This window comes from Microtus oregoni, unplaced genomic scaffold, assembly GCF_018167655.1.
Source record: "Microtus oregoni isolate MIOR12 unplaced genomic scaffold, Mior012 000019F_ref0000042, whole genome shotgun sequence".
Taxonomy (NCBI): Eukaryota; Metazoa; Chordata; class Mammalia; order Rodentia; family Cricetidae; genus Microtus; species Microtus oregoni.
Window position 1 is genome coordinate 13573657 of NW_024543078.1, and position 24318 is coordinate 13597974.

A 24318-nucleotide genomic window follows, 5' to 3' on the forward strand; every position below is an offset into this window, starting at 1 on the left:
TTTGTGGCAGTTTGAAATTTGTGTTATCGTGGGCTGGAGAGATGGCTCAGTGGTTAAGAGCATTGCCTGCTCTTCCAAAGGTCCTTAGTTCAATTCCCAGCAATCACATGGTGGCCCACAACCATCTGTAATGAGATCTGGTGCCCTCTTCTGGCCTGCAGGCATACATGCAGACAGAATATTGTATACATAATAAATAAATAAATATTAAAAAAAAGAAATTTGTGTTATCATATTTTTTAAAACACTTATATGGATTATTGTTTAATATTTCGTTTTGTATTAGGTGCAAATATCAATTGTCAAGCCTTGGACAAAGCTACTCCATTGTTTATTGCTGCACAAGAGGGTCATATAAAATGTGTGGAACTTTTGCTGTCCGGTGGGGCAGATCCTGATCTTTACTGCAATGAAGACAATTGGCAGTTGCCTGTTCATGCTGCTGCACAAATGGGCCATACAAAGTAAGTGCTCAAAGTGGAATAAAAATGCTCTCCGAATTAAAAGCAAATTAAGGGTAGAACTGAGTCACACCTTTACCTCCAGGAAATTCCTTGGTCCTTCCTTTCTGTAACCAATTTGAGGGATGCCTAGATTTCCTCCTCATCTTCCCATGCTGATTTCTTCTCCTCAACTCCTCTAAAATTTTCATTTTCCCACTTTGAGGAAGACTGAGTAGAGATGGAGTAGGTACTGGATCTTCCTCAGGATTTCTTCAGCTAATGGCAGTCCTTTCCCTTTACCCCACACATCTTCAGCTAGCGGTCTGATGGCCTCGCTAATATTTACTATCTCCCTGTAGGAAGCTTTTGTGTGTGATGAGCAGTCCATCCCATCCTAAACCATTTGATTAGATTCATTACCTACTCTCGCCTCCAGTCTGCTATTGTCTCCTGCTTCTGGAACTCTTTCTTTGCTAAAAGTCCCTAGAAAATTTTTAGCATATTTTTGAGAGAGTATATTGGGGAGTATGGAAATGTTAGAAGTTAGTGACCTGGTTATGTCAATAAGAATAAGGCTCCCTTCCAGAAATCAGTATGGACAGATTTAAAAATCATGTTTACAATCTTTAGGGTCATAATTGTACAGTAGTACTTTCTATAGCCATCATTACTGTTGTTCACTTAAAAATAACAGAATGGTCATTATCTTTGGACAGTAGGAAGGTGGAGGCCTTACAGAGCTCTGAAAGCCTTGTGACAAGATGCTTTTGCTAGCTCATCTTTAAAACTTAGACACATTTATTATGCTTAAGAGGTGTCATGTTGATTCTTTTAATAAAATACTTGGTTTCAACATTTGATATTTCTTCTACTTGCTATTTAAAATTTATTACCAGTTCTTTGGGACTTCCATACATGTTTTAAACACTTTCACACTCCACCAACTTTTCCCAGGTCTACACCCAGTTTTGTGTCCATTACAAAAAATGGTTGGATCCATTTTCTCTCATTGTTCGTGATTCATTTAGAAAAATCTTTTAACAGTTATTTAACAGCTTTAAATTTAACAGCTTTAATTTGATACCAAAACTCTCATAGGAATTTGTCCTTGATTGTGCCCAATTTTGAGAAATCTCTTGTCACTGATTTCTTTTTTTTTTTAACTTTTTTTATTGAGAAAAGAGAAAAAAAAAACAAATTTCCTCCTCCCCCCAGCCTCCCATTTCCCTCCCCCTCCTCCCACCCTTCTCCCCCTCCCCCCACTCCTCTCCCCCTCCCTCTCCAGCCCAAAGAGCAGTCAGATTTCCCTGCCCTGTGGTAAGTCCTAGGTCCTCCCCCCTCCGTGCATTTCTAGGAAGGTGAACATCCAAACTGGCTAGGCTCCCACAAAGCCAGCACATTACGTAGGTTCAAAACCCCGTGCCATTGTCCTTGGGTTCTCATCAGCCCTCATTGTTCGCCATGCTCAGAGAGTCCAGTTTTATCCCATGCTTTTTGAGTCACAGTCCAGCTGGCCTTGGTGAGCTCCCAATAGATCAGCTCCACTGTCTCAGTGGGTGGGTGCTCCCCTCGTGGTCCCGACTTCTTTGCTCATGTTCTCCCTCCTTCTGCTCCTCATCGGGACCTTGGGAGCTCAGTCCAGTGCTCCAGTGTGGGTCTCTGTCTCTGTCTCCATCCATCACCAGATGAAGGTTCTATGATGATATGCAAGATATTCGTCAGTATTGCTCTAGGATAGGGTCATTTCAGGTTCCCCATCCTCAGCTGCCCAAGGAACTAACTGGGGACCTCGGCTTAGGTATCTGGGAGCCACTCTAGGTTCAAGTCTCTTGCCAACCCTAAGGTGGCTCCCTTAACTAAGAACCGTGCTTCCGTGCTCCCCCATCCAACCTTCCTTCATCCCAATCCTCCCCCTTTCCCAAGCTCCCCCCCATTCTCCCCCTCTCCCCCCTCTCTCCCCATCTCCCCTTACCCCCATCCCACCCCACCCCCAAGATCTCAATTTTCTCCCCGGCAATTTTGTCTACATCCCATAGCCAAGAGGACAACTATATGCTTTTCCTTTGGTTCACCTTCTTACTTAGCTTCTTTGGGATCACCAAGTGTAGACTCCGTGACCCTTGTTTATGGCTAGAAACCAATTATGAGTGAGTACATCCCATGTTCATCTTTTTGGCTCTGGGATACCTCACTCAGGATAGTATTTCTATTTCCATACATTTGCATGCAAAATTTGAGAAGTCATTGTTTTTTAACGCAGCATAGTACTCTAATGTGTAGATATTCCACACTTTCTTCATCCATTCTTCCATTGAAGGGCATCTAGGTTGTTTCCAGGTTCTGGCTATTACAAATAATACTGCTATGAACATAGTTGAACAAATGCTCTTGTCATGTGATAGGGCATCTCTTGGGTATATTCCCAGGAGTGGTATTGCTGGGTCCAGGGGTAAGTTGATCCCGAATTTCCTGAGAAACCGAAACACCGATTTCCAAAGTGGTTGCACCAGATTGCATTCCTACCAGCAATGGATGAGTGTTCCCCTTCCTCCACAGCCTCTCCAGCAAAGGCTATCATTGGAGTTTTTTATTTTAGCCATTCTGACAGGTGTAAGATGATATCTCAAAGTTGTTTTGATTTGCATTTCCCTGATTGCTAAGGAGGTTGAGCATGACCTTAAGTGTCTTTTGGCCATTTGAACTTCCTCTGCTGAGATTTCTCTGTTCAGTTCAGTGCCCCATTTTTTAATTGGGTTAATTAGCATTTTAAAGTCTAGTTTCTTGAGTTCTCTATATATTTTGGAGATCAGACCTTTGTCTGTTGCGGGGTTGGTGAAGATCTTCTCCCAGTCAGTAGGTTGCCTATTTGTCTTGGTGACAGTGTCCTTTGCTTTACAGAAGCTTCTCAGTTTTAGTACGTCCCATTTATTCAATGTTGCCCTTAAAGTCTGTGCTGTTGGGGTTACACATAGGAAGCGATCTCCTGTGCCCATCTCCTGTAGGGTACTTCCCACTTTCTCTTCTATCAGGTTCACTGTGTTCTGACTGATAGTGAGGTCTTTAATCCATTTGGACTTGAGTTTTGTGCATGGTGATAGATATGGATCTATTTTCATTCTTCTACAGGTTGACATCCAGTTATGCCAGCACCATTTGTTAAAAATGCTTTCTTTCTTCCATTGTATACTTTTGGCTCCTTTATCAAAAATGAGGTGTTCATAGGTTTGTGGGTTAAAATTCGGGTCTTCTATACGATTCCATTGGTTGACTTCTCTGTTTTTATGCCAGTACCACACTGTTTTCATCACTGTAGCTCTGTAATAGAGTTTGAAGTCAGGGATGGTAATGCCTCCAGACAATCCTTTATTGTATAGGATTGTTTTGGCTATCCTGGGTTTTTTGTTTTTCCATATAAAGTTGATTATTGTCCTCTCAAGATCTGTGAAGAATTTTGATGGGACCCTGATGGGGATTGCATTGAATCTATAAATTGCCTTTGGTAGAATTGCCATTTTTACTATGTTGATCCTCCCAATCCAAGAGCAAGGAAGGTCCTTCCATTTTCTGGTATACTCCTCAATTTCTTTCTTCAATGCCTTAAAGTTCTTGTCAAATAGATCTTTCACTTCCTTGGTTAGAGTTACCCCAAGATATTTTATGCTGTTTGTGGCTATTGTGAAAGGTGAAGCTTCTCTGATTTCCCTCTCTGCTTCCATATCCTTTGTGTATAAGAGGGCGACTGATTTTTTGGAGTTTGTCTTGTATCCTGCCACATTACTAAAGGTGTTTATCAGCTGTAAAAGTTCTTTGGTGGAGTTTTTGGGGTCGCTTATGTATACTATCATATCATCTGCAAATAACGAAAGTTTAACTTCTTCCTTTCCAATTCGAATCCCTTTGATCCCCTTATGTTGTCTTATTGCTATTGCTAGAACTTCAAGTACTATATTGAAGAGGTATGGTGAGAGTGGACAGCCTTGTCGTGTTCCTGAGTTTAGTGGGATGGCTTTAAGTTTCTCTCCATTTAATTTAATGTTAGCTGTCGGCTTGCTGTATATAGCTTTTATTATATTTAGGTATGACCCTTGTATCCCTAATCTCTCCAATACTTTTATCATAAAGGGGTGTTGAATTTTGTCAAATGCTTTTTCAGCATCTAATGAAATGATCATATGGTTTTTTTCTTTCAGTTTATTTATATGCTGGATTACATTGATAGATTTTCATATGTTGAACCAGCCCTGCATCCCTGGGATGAAGCCTACTTGATCATAATGGATAATTTTCCTAATGTGTTCTTGGATTCGGTTTGCCAGTATTTTGTTGAGGATTTTTGCATCGATGTTCATGAGTGAGATTGGTCTATAATTTTCTTTCTTGGTTGAGTCTTTGTGCGGTTTTGGTATCAGAGTAACTGTAGCTTCATAAAAGGAATTTGGCAATGACTCTTCTGTTTCTATATTGTGAAATACATTAAGGAGTATAGGTATTAGGTCTTCTTGGAAGTTCTGGTAGAATTCCGCATTGAAACCATCTGGTCCTGGGCTTTTTTTGGTAGGGAGGTTTTTGATAACCTCTTCTAATTCTTCGCGACTAACAGGTCTATTTAGATTGTTCACCTGGTCCTGGTTTAACTTTGGTATATGGTATTTATCTAAAAACGTGTCCATTTCCTTTACATTTTCCAGTTTTGTGGCATATAGGCTTTTGTAGTAAGATCTAATGATTCTCTGAATTTCCTCTGTGTCTGTGGTTATGTCCCCCTTTTCATTTCTGATCTTATTAATTTGCAAATTCTCTCTCTGCCGTTTGATTAGTTTGGATAGGGGTTTGTCAATCTTGTTGATTTTCTCCAGAAACCAGCTTTTTGTTTCATTGATTCTTTGGATTGTTTTCTGTGTTTCTATTTTGTTGATTTCAGCCCTCAGTTTGATTATTTCCAGTCTTCTACTCCTCCTAGGTGAGTCTGCTTCTTTTTTTTCTAGAGCTTTCAGTTGGGCTGTTAAGTCTCCAATGTGAGCTTTCCCTGTTTTCTTTAAGTGGGCACTTAGTGCTATGAACTTTCCTCTTAGGACTGCTTTCATAGTGTCCCATAAGTTTAAGTATGTTGTTTCTTTATTTTCATTGAATTCCAGGAAGACTTTAATTTCTTTCTTAATTTCTTCCTTAATCCAGGTATGGTTCAGTAGTTGACTGTTCAGTTTCCATGAGTTTGTAGGCTTTTTGGGGGTAGCATTGTTGTTGAATTCTAACTTTAATCCATGGTGATCTGATAAGACACAGGTGGTTACTAATATTTTTTTGTAACTGTGGATGTTTGCTTTGTTACCGACTATGTGGTCGATTTTTGAGAAGGTTCCATGAGCTGCAGAGAAGAAGGTATATTCTTTCCTATTTGGGTGGAATGTTCTATAGATGTCTGTTAAGTCCATTTGATTCATTACCTCCATTAATTCTCTTATTTCTCTGTTAGGTTTCTGTCTGTTTGACCTGTCCATTGGTGAGAGAGGAGTGTTGAAGTCTCCTACTATTAGTGTGTGCGGTTTGATGGCTGCCTTGAGTTTTAGCAATGTTTCTTTTATGTACGTGGGTGCTTTTAAATTAGGGGCATAGATGTTCAGAATTGAGACTTCATCCTGCTGAACTGTTCCTGTTATGAGTATAAAATGCCCCTCTCCATCTCTTCTGATTGATTAAGTTTGAAGTCAACTTTGTTAGAGATTAGTATGGCCACACCTGCTTGTTTCTTAGGTCCATTTGCTTGATAAGCCTTTTCCCAGCCCTTTACTCTGAGTAGGTGCCTGTCTTTGTGGTTGAGGTGTGTTTCTTGTAAACAGCAGAATGTTGGATCCTGTTTTCGTATCCAATCTCTTAGCCTGTGCCTTTTAATAGGTGAGTTGAGTCCATTGACATTAAGTGATATTAATGACCAGTGGTTGTTAACTCCGGTCATTTTTTTAGTCGTAGAGTTTGTGTGTTTCCCTTCTTTGATTTGTGTTGGTGAAGGGTCTCTAGATGTCTGAGTTATTGTGGTCATTGTTGGACTCCTTGGTTAGTGATTTTCCTTCTATTACTTTCTGTAAGGCTGGATTTGTGGCTGCATATTGTTTAAATTTGTTTTTATCCTGGAAAATTTTATTTTCTCCATTTATAGTGAATGAAAGCTTGGCTGGGTATAGTAATCTGGGCTTGCATCCATGGTCTCTTAGTTTCTGAAGTACATCTATCCAGGACCTTCTGGCTTTCATGGTTTCCATGGAGAAGTCAGGTGTAAGTCTGATAGGTTTACCTTTATAAGTAATTTGGCCTTTTTCCTTTGCAGCTCTTAATATTCTTTCCTTATTCTGTATGCTTTGTGTTTTGATAATTATATGGCGAGGGGATGTTCTTTTTTGATCCAGCCTATTCGGTGTTCTGTATGCTTCTTGAACCTTCATAGGTATATCTTTCTTTAGGTTGGGGAAGTTTTCTTCTATAATTTTATTAAATATATTTTCTGGACCATTGAGCTGCACTTCTTCTCCTTCTTCTACTCCTATTATTCTTAGGTTTGGTCTTTTTATTGTGTCCCATATTTTCTGAATATTTTGTGATGAGAGTTTGTTGGACTTGCTGTTTTCTTTGATCAGAGTGTTTATTTTCTCTATGGTATCTTCAGAATCTGAGATTCTTTCTTCTATCTCTTGTATTCTGTTGGTTATGCTTGTTTCTGTAGACTCTGTTTGTTTACTTAAATTTTCCATGTCCAGCCGTCCCTCTGTTTGTGTTTTCTTCTTTGCCTCCATTTCAGTTTTCACGTCTTGCACCGTTTCCATTATCTGTTTGATTGTTTTTCCTTGGTTTTCTAGGGTATCATTCACTGATTTATTCAGTTCTTCAAACTTTCTGTTATATTTCTCATCCATTTCTATAAGGGCATTTTTTACATGCTGTTTAAGGGCGTCAATCACTTTCATGAAGTCAACCTTTTCTACTTCTTCTTGATTAAGGTGTTCATGTCCTCCCGTTGTGAGGTCGCTGGTTTCTGGTGGCTTCATGTTGCTTTTCAGCTTGTTGGGCGAATTCTTGCCTTGGCGTCTACCCATCTCTTCTTCCAAATGCTCCCTTATGGATCTTCTTTACCGGATCAGGTCTCCTTGCCTACCCAATGCTGCATCTCCCCAACGTTGTCTCTCCCCAATGCTGGGTCTCCCCAAGGCTGGGTCTCCTGGCGCCAAGAGATCAGGCCTCCGTGCTGATGGGCAGGTGGCAAACAAAGCGCCTACCCTGCTTGGTGCAGGCAGGCCAAAGAAACAAAGGAACTCCCGCCTGCTTGGGTGCCCCAAGGATTCGGACCCAGTGCCCAGACAGGCTGGGCTGGGTGATGTTATGTGCAGAAAGAGGGCGGTGGGGCAAATTGGGGAGGGTTCTGGATGGAAGCTGGGTGGGCTAGGAAGAAAGAGGAGGTATGCAGGGAGTGGGGGCCCTGCCGAGAGCTCAAGAAGGATAGGGGGCCAAGGAAGCTCTGACCTCCCCTTCCCGGGTTGGCGCCGCAGGGTCAGAAACTCACCCCAACGCTGGTCTCCTGGCGCCTAGAGATCAGGCCTCCGTGCTGGTGGGCAGGTCGCAAACCAAGCGCCTACCCTGCTTGGTGCAGGCAGGCCATAGAAACAAAGAGACTCCCGCCCGCTTGGGTGCCCCGAGGATTCGGAACCAGTGCCCAGACAGGCTGGGCTGGGTGATGTTATGTGCAGAAAGAGGGCGGTGGGGCAAATTGGGGAGGGTTCTGGATGGAAGCTGGGTGGGCTAGGAAGAAAGAGGAGGTATGCAGGGAGTGGGGGCCCTGCCGAGAGCTCAAGAAGGATAGGGGGCCAAGGAGGCTCTGAACTCCCCTTCCCGGGCTGGCACTGCAGGGTCAGAAACTCACCCCAACGCTGGGTCTCCTGGCGTCTAGAGATCAGGCCTCCGTGCTGGTGGGCAGGTCGCAAACAAAGCGCCTACCCTGCTTGGTGCAGGCAGGCCATAGACTCTTGTCACTGATTTCATCCAAACTTGTTTTTAAAGATGGTCCATCTGTGGTTTTAGTTATCCCCCAGTGTTATTTTAGGTTTCCTTGTGGCAAGAAAAGCAGCCACTTCTTTATTGATATTAATTGCATTTTTTCTGAGCATGTAATATTTTACTATAAATTTTAATTTTTTCTGATTAAAAATGTAATTTCTCATTTCATTGCTACTCACCATCTTTAAAAATTCTTACTAATGGGCCAGGTGGTGGTGGCACACACCTTTAATCACAGCACTCGGGAGGCAGAGGCAGGTGGATCTCTGTGAGTTCAAGGTCAGACTGTTCTACCAGAGCTAGTTCCAGGACAGCTAGGACTATTACATAGAGAAACCCTGTCTTGAAAAACCAAACAACAACAAAAAAAATTTTTACTAATGAGAAATAAAACCAATTAGTGTTTAAGAAGGAAAATACTTCATTTTATTTTTTTTTTATTATTTGTTTTTTTGTGAAACAGAACCTTGCAAGGTAGCTCTAACTCCTGGAACTTGTTATGCAGCTGTGACAGGCCTTGAACTCATAACTATACTGTTTTAGCCTCCGACTGCTGACTTATAGGTATGTGTTATCACAACTGGTCATTACACAATCTCCAGTGCTGGGAATTGAACCCAGTGCCTCCAGCATAGTAGGCAGACATTCTGTCTCTGGGCAATATCCCAGCTACTTCATATTTAATGTAATAAGTATTTAAATGATTTATTAGGTCCTGAAATACCAAACATAAAATTGGATTTGGGAGCATAAGTAATGATGGTGGTAAGACAAATAATAGTGAACAAGGACAACAGACAAATCTCCTATAGTAAATATTCCTCCCGTTTGTGTATTTGAAGGATCTTGGACTTGTTAATACCGCTTACTAACCGGGCTTGTGACACTGGTCCAGACAAAGTGAGCCCTGTTTACTCAGCAGTGTTTGGAGGACGGGAAGAGTGCCTGGAAACATTACTGCAGAATGGTTACAGCCCAGATGCACAGATGTGCTTGGTCTTTGGATTCAGTTCCCCTCTGTGCATGGCTTTCCAAAAGGAGTAAGTATGTTCGTTACATTTTGCTTCTCTTTAATTCCCAAGTGACTTTTCTTCATAGTGAAATTTGGTGTCTCTGTTAGTACTAAGTTGCTAATCTACAAAAGGCCTGCTTCAGGATATGTAGTTCAATCTAGCAGAAGTGAGGTTGATAATGCCAGGTTATTTACCTTCTCTTTTTGGACCTGCATTATACTTTTAGTGTAACAATGTTAGGAAATACTTTTAATATATTAATATAAATGCTTAGGCCAACTCTGATGTCTTTGAAATGATTCAAGAATCAAAAATGGAACTTTTATCAAGTAAAGCAGTAACTGCTTCAGGTTATTTAACTATAAACCTTTTAATTAATTAATCAATTTATTTATTTCTTATTTTATGAGACTTACAATAAAACCTTGTTTTTTAGATACTATAACATTAACATATTTGTTATGCAGCATTTTTAAGTGTACATCATAATAAATATATTTTAAAAGTCATGCATTTCATTTTTATACTCTGCTACAGTTCTGTGAAGTAGAATAAATGAAGAGTTAATGCTGCTGTTCAAGTGTTTGGCCAATAATTTGACCTTGGGACTACAGTGGACTTGAGTAGCTGAGGGTAATTGCTGAGGGTTTTACAGTAGACCTTAGTAGGTGAGGGTGGTTGCTGACACCTTTAATCCCAGCTCAGTGAGTAAATGTGAGGACCTGAGTTCAATTCACAGAGTCCACATTAAAATACTGGGTGTAGTGGTGTGTGCTTTTAATTCCAGCGATAGGGAGCAGGAGACTGAAGGATTCCTTAGTGTCACTGGCCAGCTAGTCTAGCTTGATAGGGAAGTTTCTGATCAGTGTTAGACTCTTACCTCAAAGTAAATAAATGGATAGCCTTCCTGAGGAAAACACCCAAGGTTGACTGTCTTGTGGCCTCTACATGGACAGACACGCATGTGCAACAATAAGACTATAAGAAAAACCATATAAAGTAATACTTGTGCTCCATTAAAAATACAAATCAGTTGTGTAGATAGATGCTATTTTTTAAAGGCCTAACCATTCATTTGTTACTTTTTTTTAAAACATTTATTTATTATGTATACAACATTCTGCCTCCATGTATGCCCGCATGCCAGAAGAGGGTGCCAGATCTCATTACAGATGGTTGTGAGCTAACGTGTGTTTGCTGGGAATTGAACTCAGGACCTCTGGAAGAGCAGCCAGTGCTTTTAACCACTGAGCCATCTCTCTAGCCCTCATTTGTTTGTTACTCTTAATGACACATTTTTATTACTTATTTTTTTCTTTTTTCTTTTTTCTTTTTTTTATTGAAAAAAAATTTCCGCCTCCTCCCAGCCTTCCATTTCCCTCCCCCTCCTCCCACTCCTCTCTCCCTCTCCCCACTCCTCTCCCCCCTCCCTCTCCAGTCTGAAGAGCAGTCAGGGTTCCCTGCCCTCTGGAAAGTCCAAAGTCCTCCCCCGTCCATGCTGGTCTAGGAGGTGAACATCCAAACTGGCTAGGCTCCCACAAAGCCAGAGCATGAAGTAGGATCAAAACCCTGTGCCATTGTCCTTGGCTTCTCAGCAGCCCTCATTGTCCGCCATATTCAGAGAATCCGGTTTTATCCCATGCTTTTTCAGTCCCAGTCCAGCTGGCCTTGGTGAGCTCCCAATAGATCAGCCCCACTGTGGTCCGTGGTTGGGTGCACCCCTTGTGGTCCCGACTTCTTTGCTCATGTTCTCCCTCCTTCTGCTCCTCAATTGGGACATTGGGAGCTCAGTCCGGTGCTCCAGGGTGGGTCTCTGTCTCTATCTCCATCCATCGCCAGATGAAGGTTCTATGGTGATATGCAAGATATTCATCAGTGTGGCTATAGGATAGGGTCATTTCAGGTTCCCTATCCTCAGCTGCCCCAGGAACTAACTGGGGACGTCGCCCTGGGCACCTGGGAGCCCCTCTAGAGTACTACTCAGCGGTAAAAAACAATGACTTCTCGAATTTTGCATGCAAATGGATGGAAATAGAAAACACTATCCTGAGTGAGGTAACCCAGACCCAAAAAGATGAACATGGGATGTACTCACTCATATTTGGTTTCTAGCCATAAATAAAGGTCAGTGAGTCTATAATTTGATATCCTAAAGAAACTCAATAATAAGGTGAACCCAAAGAAAAACATATAGCTATCCTCCTGGTTATGGGAAGTAGACAAGATTGCCGGGCAAAGAATCGGGATCTTGGGGGTGGGGTGGGAGGGGGGTAAGGGGAGATGGGGAGAGAATAGTGAGAAGGGGAGGATGGGGAGAACTTGGGGAAACGGGATGATTGGGATAAAGGAAGGTTGGATAGGGTAGCAAGGAAGCACATATCTTAATTAAGGGAGCCATCTTAGGGTTGGCAAGAGACTTTTATTACTTTTTTATGTAGATGGGTGTTTTGCCTGCATGTAAGTCTATGCATTGCATTCACAAAATGTCTGCAGAGGTCAGAAAAGGGAACTGGATCATTGTTAGCTCCTATGCTGGGACTCAAACCTGGGTCCTCTAGATTAGCAGCCAGTCCTCTTAACTGCTGAGCCATCTCTCCAGTCCCAATGCACTTACTTTTGACTGGTCTGAGACTTAGAAGTAGAAATTCTCAGCTGGGCAGTGGTGGCTCACGCCTTTAATCCCAGCACTCGGAAGGCACAGGCAGGCAGATCTCTGTGAGTTCGAGGCCAGCCTGGTCTATAAGAGCTAGTTTCAGGACAGGCTCCAAAGCTATAGAGAATCAATCTCTCTCTCTCTCTCTCTCTCTCTCTCTCTCTCTCTATATATATATATATATATATATATATATATTCCCCAAAATAAGTTTACATTAATTGCCAGTTCCCTTTCTTCATTTCCTTTCCATCCCCCCAACTTTCCCACTGATAATCATCACCTACTTGATTTGTAGCTTTAATATGAGAAGCATAATCAGTATAGCAAATAACAAAGGAAATTTTCTAACTTTGTACACCTACAGGTAGAACAGTGTGTGTAGTTGGCAGCATTTGCAGTTACAGCATCATGCAAACTCTCAATGAAGACAGCCTACATCTCTTGACAATCTGTTCCTGGCTTCTTTCATTCTCTTGGCCAAAAGTTTATCATATTCTGCAGTCTCCCCTTACTGTCTTAGTGTGTTGTTCCTTCAGAGCAAAATGTTGGCATTTATGTTGTAGGACACTTGGATAACAAAAGCCTGAATCATGGGGGCTTTAGTCCTGGGTTTCTTAGATTTTTTATTTATGGCTTCCTGACAACAAATTGGTGACACCATCTTTGATAGATTGAATAGTTTTCAGATACTACTTGTTCTTTTGTGCCTTGACCACTAAGGAATGGTAATATCTCTCAGTTCAGGAATATCACTTTAGTATCCACACTACATCACTAACAGATTGGTGCTTTCTATACCCAGTTCTCCTTGTAACCCCACTCTGACTCCTGTGGCCATAGATGTTATGATTTTAATGCTGCAGAAGTGGCTACAAGCACACTACAAATTTCATTGACTTTCTTGAACTCATTGTTATGGATAGCTAGCTGTGATATAACTTAAGTCTGTCTAAACGTTTTCACTGTCCCGGACAGACGACTAGATAAAAACACTTGTCACCAAGTCTGACAACCTGAGTTTTCTTTCATGTAGGTACCATATTTTTGTCTATTTCTAAACATGTAACACCATAGTGGTGAAAAATGGCCATTTTTACTGTGCTTTAGTCTTTAAATCTCTCTCTTGATCAGATGAGTCACTTCCTCGAATTGCTCACTGTTTAGGTGATGAGCTGTCTCTGTATGTCACAGTTGATTCTTGGTGTTTGTGTCTGCAGGACAGACTTTTTCTCCCGCTAGGATCTGAAGAGCTTCTCCAATTTGTCATCAGGGCTTGAGATAGAGAGAAATATGTATTTTAAGAGAAATATATAGATTTGCCCATATTATTTATATTTTAACCAGTGGTTACCTGACTAGGAGGATTTGCTATGCTCAAATGACATGCAATGATCAAGGTCATATAGAGCACTGAGGTTGCTTTCATCTCTGAGCATGCCTTGTGTTTGAGAGCTTTACAGTAACTGTCCCAGATGCTCAGAGAGTGCTGACACCATTCTGTGATTCTTCAGTGTATTTCACACTTGCTTTTTTCCTCGGGAATCGTACTTTTGATGGAAAGGGAGGGCATATAGTAGCACTGGCCAGTTTCATAAGCTCTTTGAGAGTGTGCTCTTTCTCCATTTAACACAGACTGTGAGTACAGTAATTGGGAGAAGTTTGGGGCTGGTTTATTGAACATCTTTTATAATATACAAATAGAGAGAAAATACATTGGGGGAAAGTAATTTTATAGATAAACTTGGAACACGTAAGGTTAAGCAGTGTTCTGGGAATTTTTCTTGTGGCCTTATAGGGAATGAATGGATCTACAAATGTTTGAAGAATCTGGAAACTTAGGATAAGTTTATATTAACAATAAATATGTCATTGTTCTTGTACTTACAGACTTTTACGGAATTTTATACTCTTATTTATTATACTTCCCTCAAATTAATGATTGGCTCTATTACTTTAATTTTAAAGGTACTTCTTAAAAATGTTTAGAGATTGATGAACATTGAGTGTATAATTTGCTTAAAAATAACTTCATCCTGTACCTTGATTTTTCCAGGCTTGTATACACTATAAGCTTTCTTCAAATTTTTAAAAACTCATTAGAGAATCTTTTCTTTTTCTTTTGAGACAGGGTCTCAATATGTAGGCCTAGCTTTTGGAATTTGCCAAGTAGACCAGGCTGGCTGTAAGTCACAAAGATCCACCTGCCTCTGCCTCTGCCTCTCAAGTGTTGGGATTGAAGGTGTATGGTACCACACTTGTCAAGTTTTATCTGTCTTAAGAAGTAGTTGTTCTCACATGACTTTAGATATTTTGCATTTATTTAATATAAAAATCCTATTCTTTTCTAGATTCTGTATTATAATTATTGAAAATATTTCAACATTTATAGTTTTTTAAATGATATAATGCCAGGTTGAAAGGGAGAATAACTTTATGTTATGCTTATTTGTCTGATTCTTTGTTGTTGAATATTTAGTTTCTAAAATCTGCTATAAAGAATATTGCTAATAAATTTCTACAAATGGATTACAATTTACTTTGAATTTTATCTTTTGGACAAATTTCTTACTGAATAAGAAGTCTGAAATTTTTAATGCTTAGATTTCCTTTATATTTATTTACATAAGCCTATTTAAATGTGTATAAATATATTTACCTACATGAATGTATTTATTACATATGTAGCAGTTTATTTATTTATTTATTTATTTTCATAAATACCACATAGTCGCGGAGAAGTAAAGCAACTCAGAGTCACACAGCTAGGTGGCTCCAGAGTCTGTGTTCTCTTTGTAGTCTTACCTCTCTTGATGATCTTGTGAAGTGGCTCTTTCAAATGAGAATCACACCTGCTTTCAGTCAATTTCAGTGTAAATGTTAGTATTCAATGATCTTTTTTAACACTAAGTTTAATAGGCAAAAATGGTACATGTTTATTCCCTAGAAGTACAACTATGTTCATTGGAAAAGCTTTCCTGTGTGATAGGTATGGTACATGACCACATACAAAACAGTGGAAATTGGCTATGGCTACATAATATGGAGGTTTCTAGAATGAATGAATCTTTGAGGAATTACCATGTTTATTAATTTTAAAAAAATAGTAGGAGAAAAATATTATAGCTTGATAAGAGGTTTCTTTGTCAAGATATTTTTAAAATCTTATAGTTGACAGCATAATAGTGCGTCGTGATTGAGATATAAACGTTTTCTTTCTCATGACCTCATTTCAACTCATTGCATGAAGAAGCCACTGGGTGTCCAACTATCATTCTTGTTCACAGTTGTAACTACTATTAACAACTTCTTAGGAACTATTTGTTGTATAGAAGTCTAACTTTTAAACTTCTTTGTTCCTATTTCATTTTACTTTTCGGTGAAGCTGTGACTTCTCTGGAATTGTGAATATTCTATTGAAGTATGGAGCCCAGTTAAATGAACTTCACTTGGCATACTGCCTGAAGTATGAAATGTTTTCAATGTTTTGCTGCTTTTTGAAGAAAGTTTGCCTATTGGCTCCTTGGAATCATACAACTGAATTTATAAGTTATGCAGTTAAAGCACAAACAAAATATAAAGAGTGGCTGCCACATCTCCTGCTTGCTGGATTTGACCCATTGACGCTGCTGTGCAGCAGCTCTTGGTAAGAAATCTTTCTAGTGGTCCTTCCCCATTGGTAGTGAGTCTGCCTCAAACATGCCATCAGGTCTTGAGATCTCTGCCCTAGGAGGAGGGTAGTGGTGTATGTGTGCATGTGTGTGTGTGCGCGCGGTTGCCTGGGTACTGCCGTAGCTTGCTGTGTGAGAGTATTGACTGCTATAGCTATGCTGGGGTGACAGAATTGAGGGCTACAAACAATGGAAATTGATCTTAAGCACAAAATTCTGTAAGAAGTGACTGCAAATAATTAGGAGAGGTATAGCTTCCAGGGTGCTTTCCTGGGGGACATTTCTTCTACTCTTGACTACTCATTGTACCCCTCTTTTTATTCTGGAGACAAGTGTCTTAGTAGCCTGGACTATTCTTGACTTTGTGGTCCTCCTATGTCAACTTTCCGAGTGCTGTGATTTTAGACAGTGCTACCATGCTTAACTTTCTTATGCCTCTCTTAATACGTCTGTGACAGAATAGTTCTACCCTATAGCAGCTTGTCTTCTGAAATTTGTCTCCCTCACCACATTCTGTTTTTCAAAGTATCTGAAGCTATATCTTACTTAGTTCTCATTGTTTCTCAGGTTAGTTGTTCATAAGAGATTGTATGGATGGTGAATCAGGATTCTGTGGTGTCAGGATTATTTCTACCCACCTACAGCCTTAGCAAAAGTTGTCTGGGATAATCTATATAACTTGTGAAAAAAAACTCTTAGCCTGATAAGTCAATTGAGAAAAATAGAACCAAAGTCTCCAGCTGAATAGAGAACATGTTGTTTTGTAGAGTTGTAGTGAAACATCTTTCAGCCTTGCAAGAGTTAGTTTCAGGAATTGAACTGAAGTCATTGGGTTTGACAATAGGCTCTTTAACCTGCTGAGCCCGGTCTCTGAAGAACATTCCCTATTTGTAAGAAGAGTTTGCATTTCTTTGGGCTCTACTTTCTAGCCATGGCTTCTCATTATGTGAAAAAGGAGCCTTTATGTGATAGTATCTCACTTTCTCATTATCACTACCTGGAATTGTGGAATGCTCATCAGGTTTTGTGCTTAGAACAACTAGCACATGGTCAGAAAGAGATTGCTCTCTGACAATCTCTTTCTGACCATGTGCTAGTGAAGAGAAACTGCTCCCTAGTTGGTGGTTTGGGGAGAAAAGTCATTGAAAGTGAGGAAAACCTTCTGATCCCACTTTGCTAATAACAGATTGAATCTCTGATTGTACTATCAACAGATTATTAAAAATTCATTGTTACCTGTCAAATGCACATGGTTGCTATTCCCTTCATTATTCTGTATTAATTTGTACTAAACTCTATTTTAAAGTAATTGAGTGAAATATAAAAATTACTAAAAATTCATCGAGATATCTCCAATTAAGAAATTTGCATATGTTTGTCATAAGTACTCACCTTCCCCAAAAGCATTTTAGTGAGGTAGAAAATACTTTGAGTGCCAGTTATATCTAGTAATTAGCAAAGTTATGTAAATGCCACTGAATCTCCCTGGATCTCCCACTAGCACTCCTCTGGGGCTAGCTGGCAGCAGATGCCCCTCACTGTTCTAGGAATCTCCTGACTGCTTTAAATCTCACAGAACACAATGGGTAGCGTGGACAGCTCTGAGAGTCAGTTCCCCTTTATCCTGAACTCAGGTGGTGCCTGTCTCCAGGACGTCCACTTTTTCCTCAGCCACTTTCTTCATGTTCTTCACCTAAAACCATTAAGTGACTCCATCTGAATAGCCCAGTCATTTCAACCTTCACATCCTAGAGTTTCCAGGGTGTCCTGTGTGTGTCTCAAATCTCTGTTCTTGACCATTTTTCTTTAACTACTTCACACATCCACGGGAATGAAATAGTTCTGTGACTTAAGGTCAGAAGCTTCCATCTATTCCCAAATGGGAATTTATGACAACTTTTCTTGTTCCTTCTTACTCCTAAATTAGGAAAACCTTTGAAAGAAAAAGGAGTAAAATTTGCCTGTTATCTTTTGTTCTCTGGCCAACTAGAGAGTATGAAATATTGAATGTAGTCTCAAGGTTCTACAAAATATACTATCCTTTTCCCCATGTATAAGTAGCTAAGATTTTTGTGGCAATAAATTCTTGGGTGTGTACTCTATTTATTCGATTTGTTGAAATGGGAAAATGTTAAGAACTCAATAAACAATCTAATTATTTAATTATTTAGTTTAGCTTTCTTAATTGAAAAATGCCAGTTCATATATTTTACTACTTTATATTTATTAGAAAGAAGTACAGTGGAAACTTTCACTTTGGAAATGAATTTCTTTTATTTGTTTGTTTATTTATTTGCTTACTTTTGTTTTTCCTGACAGGGTTTCTCAGTATCTATGGAGCCAGTCATGGAACTCAATCTGTAGACCAGACTGGCCTCGAACTCACAGAGATCCACCTGTCTCTGCCCCCCAAGGGCTGGGATTAAAGGCACGCATCACCACCACCTGGCAGATATGAAAATTCTTAATGTACTCAAATTTTATTCACTAATCTTTCATTGAAATGGTAAAGCCAGTTTTTATACTGAATATGATAAATGTTTTCCCTTCTTGCATCAAGTTTATATTCAAAGAACTATTGCAAGAGAAAAATTTTCTGTAAAGATTCTGATATATCAAAACAGATTTTGTTGTTTATTAATAGCACATGTAAGTCTGTTGCTTGACTTAAGCACTCTTAAAAATGTATCTGAGTAATTAATTGCCTTTTGCATTGTAATCTATGGAGTAGAAATACTTCCCAATAATGAATGCAAAATAGGTCCCTCCCTCCATATTTTAGTGGCAGAAGAGTAGAAAGTGAATGCCAGCTGCACAGTCTGCTGTTGGACTGTTCCTGACTTAGGATCCCACAGCTGCACTGTAGAATGCAGTGGTCAGTGGAGGCAATACAGATGCAGTTTCAGTGGCATTGTCAGTATTGTGAGATACACTCACCACTGCATTAACTAAAGCTGTGCACAGATTTACTTCTATGTGTGCTCAGATAACTATAAAAATGACTTTGTGTGCGGTCTAGTGAGACCTAAAGCATATTAAGGTCAGAACCAGATTCAAGTCACCTTTGTTTTAATTCTCACATGCCAAGGAGAGTGTTGGAGTAAGTTTTGTCATTTTTTATTTATTTATTTATTTTTTTATTGAAAAAAAAAATTCCGCCTCCTCCCAGCCTCCCCCTTCTCTCCCCCTCCCCTTCCCCCACTCCTCTCCCCCTCCTCCCACTCCTATCCCCCTCCCCCTACTCCTCTCTCCCTCCCTCTCCAGTCTGAAGAGCAGTCAGGGTTCCCTGCCCTCTGGAAAGTCCAAAGTCCTCCCCCCTCCATCCTGGTCTAGGAAGGTGAACATCCAAACTGGCTAGGCTCCCATAAAGCCAAAACATGAAGTAGGATCACAACCCAGTACCATTGTCCTTGACTTCTCAGCAGCCCTCATTGTCCGCCATATTCAGAGAGTCCGGTTTTATCCCATGCTTTTTCAGTCCCAGTCCAGCTGGCCTTGGTGAGCTCCCAATAGATCAGCCCCACTGTCTCCGTGGTTGGGTGCACCCCTTGTGGTCCTGACTTCTTTGCTCATGTTCTCCCTCCTTCTGCTCCTCATTGGGACCTTGGGAGCTCAGTCCGGTGCTCCAGGGTGGGTCTCTGTCTCTATCTCCATCCATCGCCAGATGAAGGTTCTATGGTGATATGCAAGATATTCATCAGTATGGCTATAGGATAGGATCATTTCAGGTTCCCTATCCTCAGCTGCCCAGGGAACTAACTGGGGACCTCGCCTTGGGCACCTGGGAGCCCCTCTAGGTCCAAGTCTCTTGCCAACCCTAAGATGGCTCCCTTAATTAAAATATGTGCTTCCCTGCTCCCCGTCCAACCTTCTTTTATCTCAATCATCCTGTTTCCCCAAGTTCTCCCCATCCTACCCTTCTCACTTTTCTCTCCCCCTCTCCCCTTACCCTCCTCCCACCCCACCCCCAAGATCCCGATTTTTTGCCTGGCAATCTTGTCTACTTCCCATACCCAGGAGGATAGCTATATGTTTTTCTTTGGGTTCACCTTATCTAGCTTCTTTAGGATATCAAATTATAGACTCACTGACCTTTATTTATGGCTAGAACCCAATTATGAGTGAGTACATCCCATGTTCATCTTTTTGGGTCTGGGTTACCTCACTCAGGATAGTATTTCTATTTCCATACATTTGCATGCAAAATTTGAGAAGTCATTGTTTTTTACTGCAGCGTAGTACTCTAATGTGTATATATTCCACACTTTCTTCATCCATTCTTCCATTGAAGGACATCTAGGTTGTTTCCAGGTTCTGGCTATTACAAATAGTGCTGCTCTGAACATAGTTGAACAAATGTCCTTGTCATATGCTCGGGCATCTCTTGGGTATATTCCCAAGAGTGGTATTGCTGGGTCCAGGGGTAGGTTGATCCCGAATTTCCTGAGAAACCGCCACACTGCTTTCCAAAGTGGTTGCACAAGATTGCATTCCCACCAGCAATGGATGAGGGTACCCTTTCCTCCACAGCCTCTCCAGCAGAGGCTATCATTGGTGTTTTTGATTTTAGCCAATCTGACAGGTGTAAGATGATATCTCAAAGTTGTTTTGATTTGCATTTCCCTGATCGCTAAGGAGGTTGAGCATGACCTTAAGTGTCTTTTGGCCATTTGAACTTCTTCTGTTGAGAATTCTCTGTTCAGATCGGTGCCCCATTTTTTAATTGGGTTAATTAGCATTTTAAAGTCTAGTTTCTTGAGTTCTTTGTATATTTTGGAGATCAGACCTTTGTCTGTTGTGGCGTTGGTGAAGATCTTCTCCCAGTCATGGGGTTGCCTTTTTGTCTTAGTGACAGTGTCCTTTGCTTTACAGAAGCTTCTCAGTTTCAGTAGGTCCCATTTATTCAATGTTGCCCTTAATGTCTGTGCTGCTGGGGTTATACCTAGGAAGCGATCGCCTGTGCCCATATGTTGTAGGGTACTTCCCACTTTCTCTTCTATCAGGTTCAGTGTGTTCAGATTGATAAGTCTTCATTTTACTGAAACTGGGAATTAAAAAGTTTTTTTTCAAGGCAACTGTGCTGTTTTCAGTTTTTTTCTTATATGTTTGTGTATCTAAGAATTAAGGGAGGTGTCTCAGCCTTTGCCTACAAGCCTGATGATTGGGACCCACATGACAGGAGAGATCCAACTCCCCCAAATTATCATACACAGATACACATGAGTTTTTTAAATTGGAAAGCAATTTTTATACTCTATTCAGTCATTTCATGTATACTTTCAAATACAGAAAACAAGTTCTTTTGAGACGAGTTTGTAGTATTATTTTGTTTCTTTACCTTGTTTGTTTGTGTTTGTGTGGGGTGTATTAATTAGTGCACATGTGTGTGAGGAGGTCTGAGGACACGAGGGTTCCCTCTGTCCACCCCCTCCTTTTCTCAGTGTGCTTTCTGAGGAACTTTACTGTTAGTCTCCTGTTTTTGTCCTCTCTTCAGTTGCTCCCTATTGGATGTCTGCAGAAATTGAACTTGAAAAGAATTTATTTTGTATTAATTGAATAAAAGGAAATAAAAGGAGGACATGACTGCTCCTAAGGAATTGAGGGTCTAATAAGGAGATAGAAGGGAGAGCAGAGGCCCAGGTACAGTTATCTGTGAGACTCCATACTGGGCATGACCAGCTGACTAAACTGAGCCATTTAAGTGTGGGGAAGTGGGAGGGAGAAGTAGAAAGAGGGGGAAACCAGGAGCCAAGAGGTCAGCGTAACAAAAATAGCTGAGTTATATGGTGAAGAGAAACTAGAGGAAGAGACAACCCTGTCACAGGGCTGGAAAGTTTAGGGTATGTGGAGTGCTATACCAGGCAGGATGTCTCTTTAACAGGTGACTGCAATACTGAGAGACTGGCAGACAGTCTGCTTTGATATGTTAAATAGGCATCTAGGTTAGACCTGTCTGGGTTGAGACCTAACAGTAATGCAGTAGACCTGTTTTTCTTCGAAGGGCATGAGGCTGTCTTAGTTGAGACTTATATAGGATTCACTGAATTTCATGAGTGTAATGATGTGAAAACTCCTGGAAGATACAATACTGAAGTTTTCATGTTCTATTAATAATCAGTATTTAATATATTGTAGACTTTTGCTTGTTTGTTTTGTTTTTCCGAGACAGGGTTTCTCTGTATAGCTTTGGAGCCTGTCCTGGAACTCTCTTTGTAGACCAGACTGGCCACAAACTCAGAGATGTGCCTTCTTCTACTTCCCGAGTGCTGGGATTAAAGGTGTGCACCACCACCTCCCAGCCTATATTGTAGACTTTTAAAAGTGTGTTTATTCTCTTCTTGAATGTTATTTCTATAAAGTCTGCAGAAATAATTACGCATTATTTAAGATATCTAGGGCTTAAAGAATTTTGACATTTAAGTAGTGGAGGTGTTTTAGAAATTGGAACTTACTTTGAATTATTGTTCTATTCCTTAGTTTTCAAATATCTCTAACACTTGCGGAAGGTTCTTGTTGTCAAACTGGTAGGGAATCCTGTGTTTCGAAAGAAGAAGAGAAGAGAAACTATTAGTGTGGAACTGATACTTCTTTTCTTAAAGCTGAATGTTGGATCACCCTTTAGGACTGAATCTTTAATGAGGAAAGTTCTTAGAAGAGCTGTACACTCCTGGGAATGCAATGGGGGTTGGGGCTGGAGCACTGGGGAGCTATCATTCCTATATATTCAGCTTAGTGGTGAATGGAAATATTTGAGCTGTATCCTTTTATATGTTTCTGTGCCTATAGGGATGGCAGAACTACATTTGGCAAGAGAGCTTAGTGGGAGGAGGTAATGGGAAGCTCACCCAAGACACTGGTGCTTTTTCCAATGGGGAAGAAAGTGCCTGCTCTTCATGAGGGTAGAGATGCCTCGTGAGGCCCCTTAGAGAACTGCGCCCAGAGTCTAGTCCATTTCTAGGAGTACCCTAGATTATTAATGCCTATTGAACTGGCCCTAGTTTTATGAATACTTTCTGTGGTCTTGTTTTTGTTCATCCTCATCATTAAATTCTTTTTTGTTGCTTATCAGCATTTTATGGATAGTATTAAGACTATGAATGACAACAGGAGAGATGTGATAACTTGCATTTGTCCTAAGATCTTTATAACTTGCAAGTACACACCTTAATAACTTGCATTTGTATGAAAAACCAAAAAAAAAAAAACCTCTACTTAGAGCATAGTAAGGAGTTATACTGAAATTTGTTTGGTGAGGTTGTCCTTTTAAACTGACGAAACCTCTCAGCTGTCAAACTGAATCAGAGATCTTTGAGAAGGATAAAATTTTACTTGAGTTATTGATTTAAAAAATGTCAGAGAACATACTCAGGGTCTTTCATGGTTGTCGAGGGCAAGGGCATCAGGACTGTATTTGTCTTCTGCTGTTTAGCACAGTTTTTTTTGTTGTTATTTCTTTTTTTTATTGCTACTTATTGAGCTCTACATTTTTCTCTGCTCCCATCCCTGCCTTCAATCCTCCCTTAAAGTCCCCATGTTCCAATTTACTCAGGAGATCTTTTCTTTTTCTATTTTCTACTTCCCATGTAGATTATATCTATGTAAGTCTCTCTTAGTGTCTGCATTCTTGTCTAAATTCTCTGGGATTGTGCTTTGTAGACTAGCTTTCTTTGCTTTATGTTTAAAAACCACCTATGAATGAGTATGTATGGTAATTGTCTTTCTGTGCTGGGTTACCTCACTCAAAATAATGTTTTCTAGCTCCATCCATTTTCCTACAAAATTCAAGCTGTCGTTATTTTTTTCTGCTGTGTAATATTCCATTGTGTAAATGTACCACATTTTTCTTATTCATTCTTCGATCGAGGGGCATTTAGTTGTATCCAGGTTCTGGCTATGACAAACAAAGCTGCTATGAACATAGTTGAGCACATGTTCTTGTGGAAGGATTGCGCATCCTTTGGATATATACCCAAAGGTGGTACTACTGCGTCTTGGGGAAGGTTGTTTCCTAATTTTCTGAGAATTCGCCACACTGACATCTAAAGGGGCTGTACCAGCTTGCATTCCCACCAGCAATGCAGGAGTGTTCCCTTTACCCCACAACCTCTCCAGCATAAGTTGTCATCAGTGTTTTTGATCTTGGCCATTCTTATAGGTGAAAGATGGAATCTCAGAGTTGTTTTGATTTTCATTTCTCTGAGGACTAAGGATTTTGAAAATTTCCTTAAACCATTTTAGATTCCTCTGTTGAAAGTTCCCTGTTTAAGTCTGTACTCTATTTTTTATTGGATTATGTGATCTTTTGATGACCAATTTCTTGAATTCTTTGTATATTTTGGAGATCAGACCTCTTTCTGATGTGGGGTTAGTGATCTTTTCCCATTCTGTAGGCTGCCGTTTTGTCTTGTTGACCATGTCCTTTGCTTTACAGAAGCTTTTCAGTTTCAGGATGTCCCATTTATTAATTGTTTTTCTCAGTGTCTGTGCTGTTGGGGTTC

General features: G+C 40.3%; 1 protein-coding gene across 6 annotated transcripts in view; it reads left to right on the plus strand.

The window, feature by feature from the left end:
* Window positions 1-24318, plus strand: part of Asb3 (ankyrin repeat and SOCS box containing 3) — a 145093-nt gene that overhangs the window by 48948 nt on the left and 71827 nt on the right. For 5 of the 6 annotated variants that reach the window (XM_041668858.1, XM_041668860.1, XM_041668857.1 and 2 more), the window contains exons 6-8: window positions 287-464; window positions 9326-9523; window positions 15535-15795. In XM_041668858.1, the coding sequence (XP_041524792.1) occupies window positions 287-464; window positions 9326-9523; window positions 15535-15795 (637 nt within the window). The remainder of the gene's footprint in view (window positions 1-286; window positions 465-9325; window positions 9524-15534; window positions 15796-24318) is intronic. The other variant, XM_041668861.1, reaches the window with a different exon arrangement.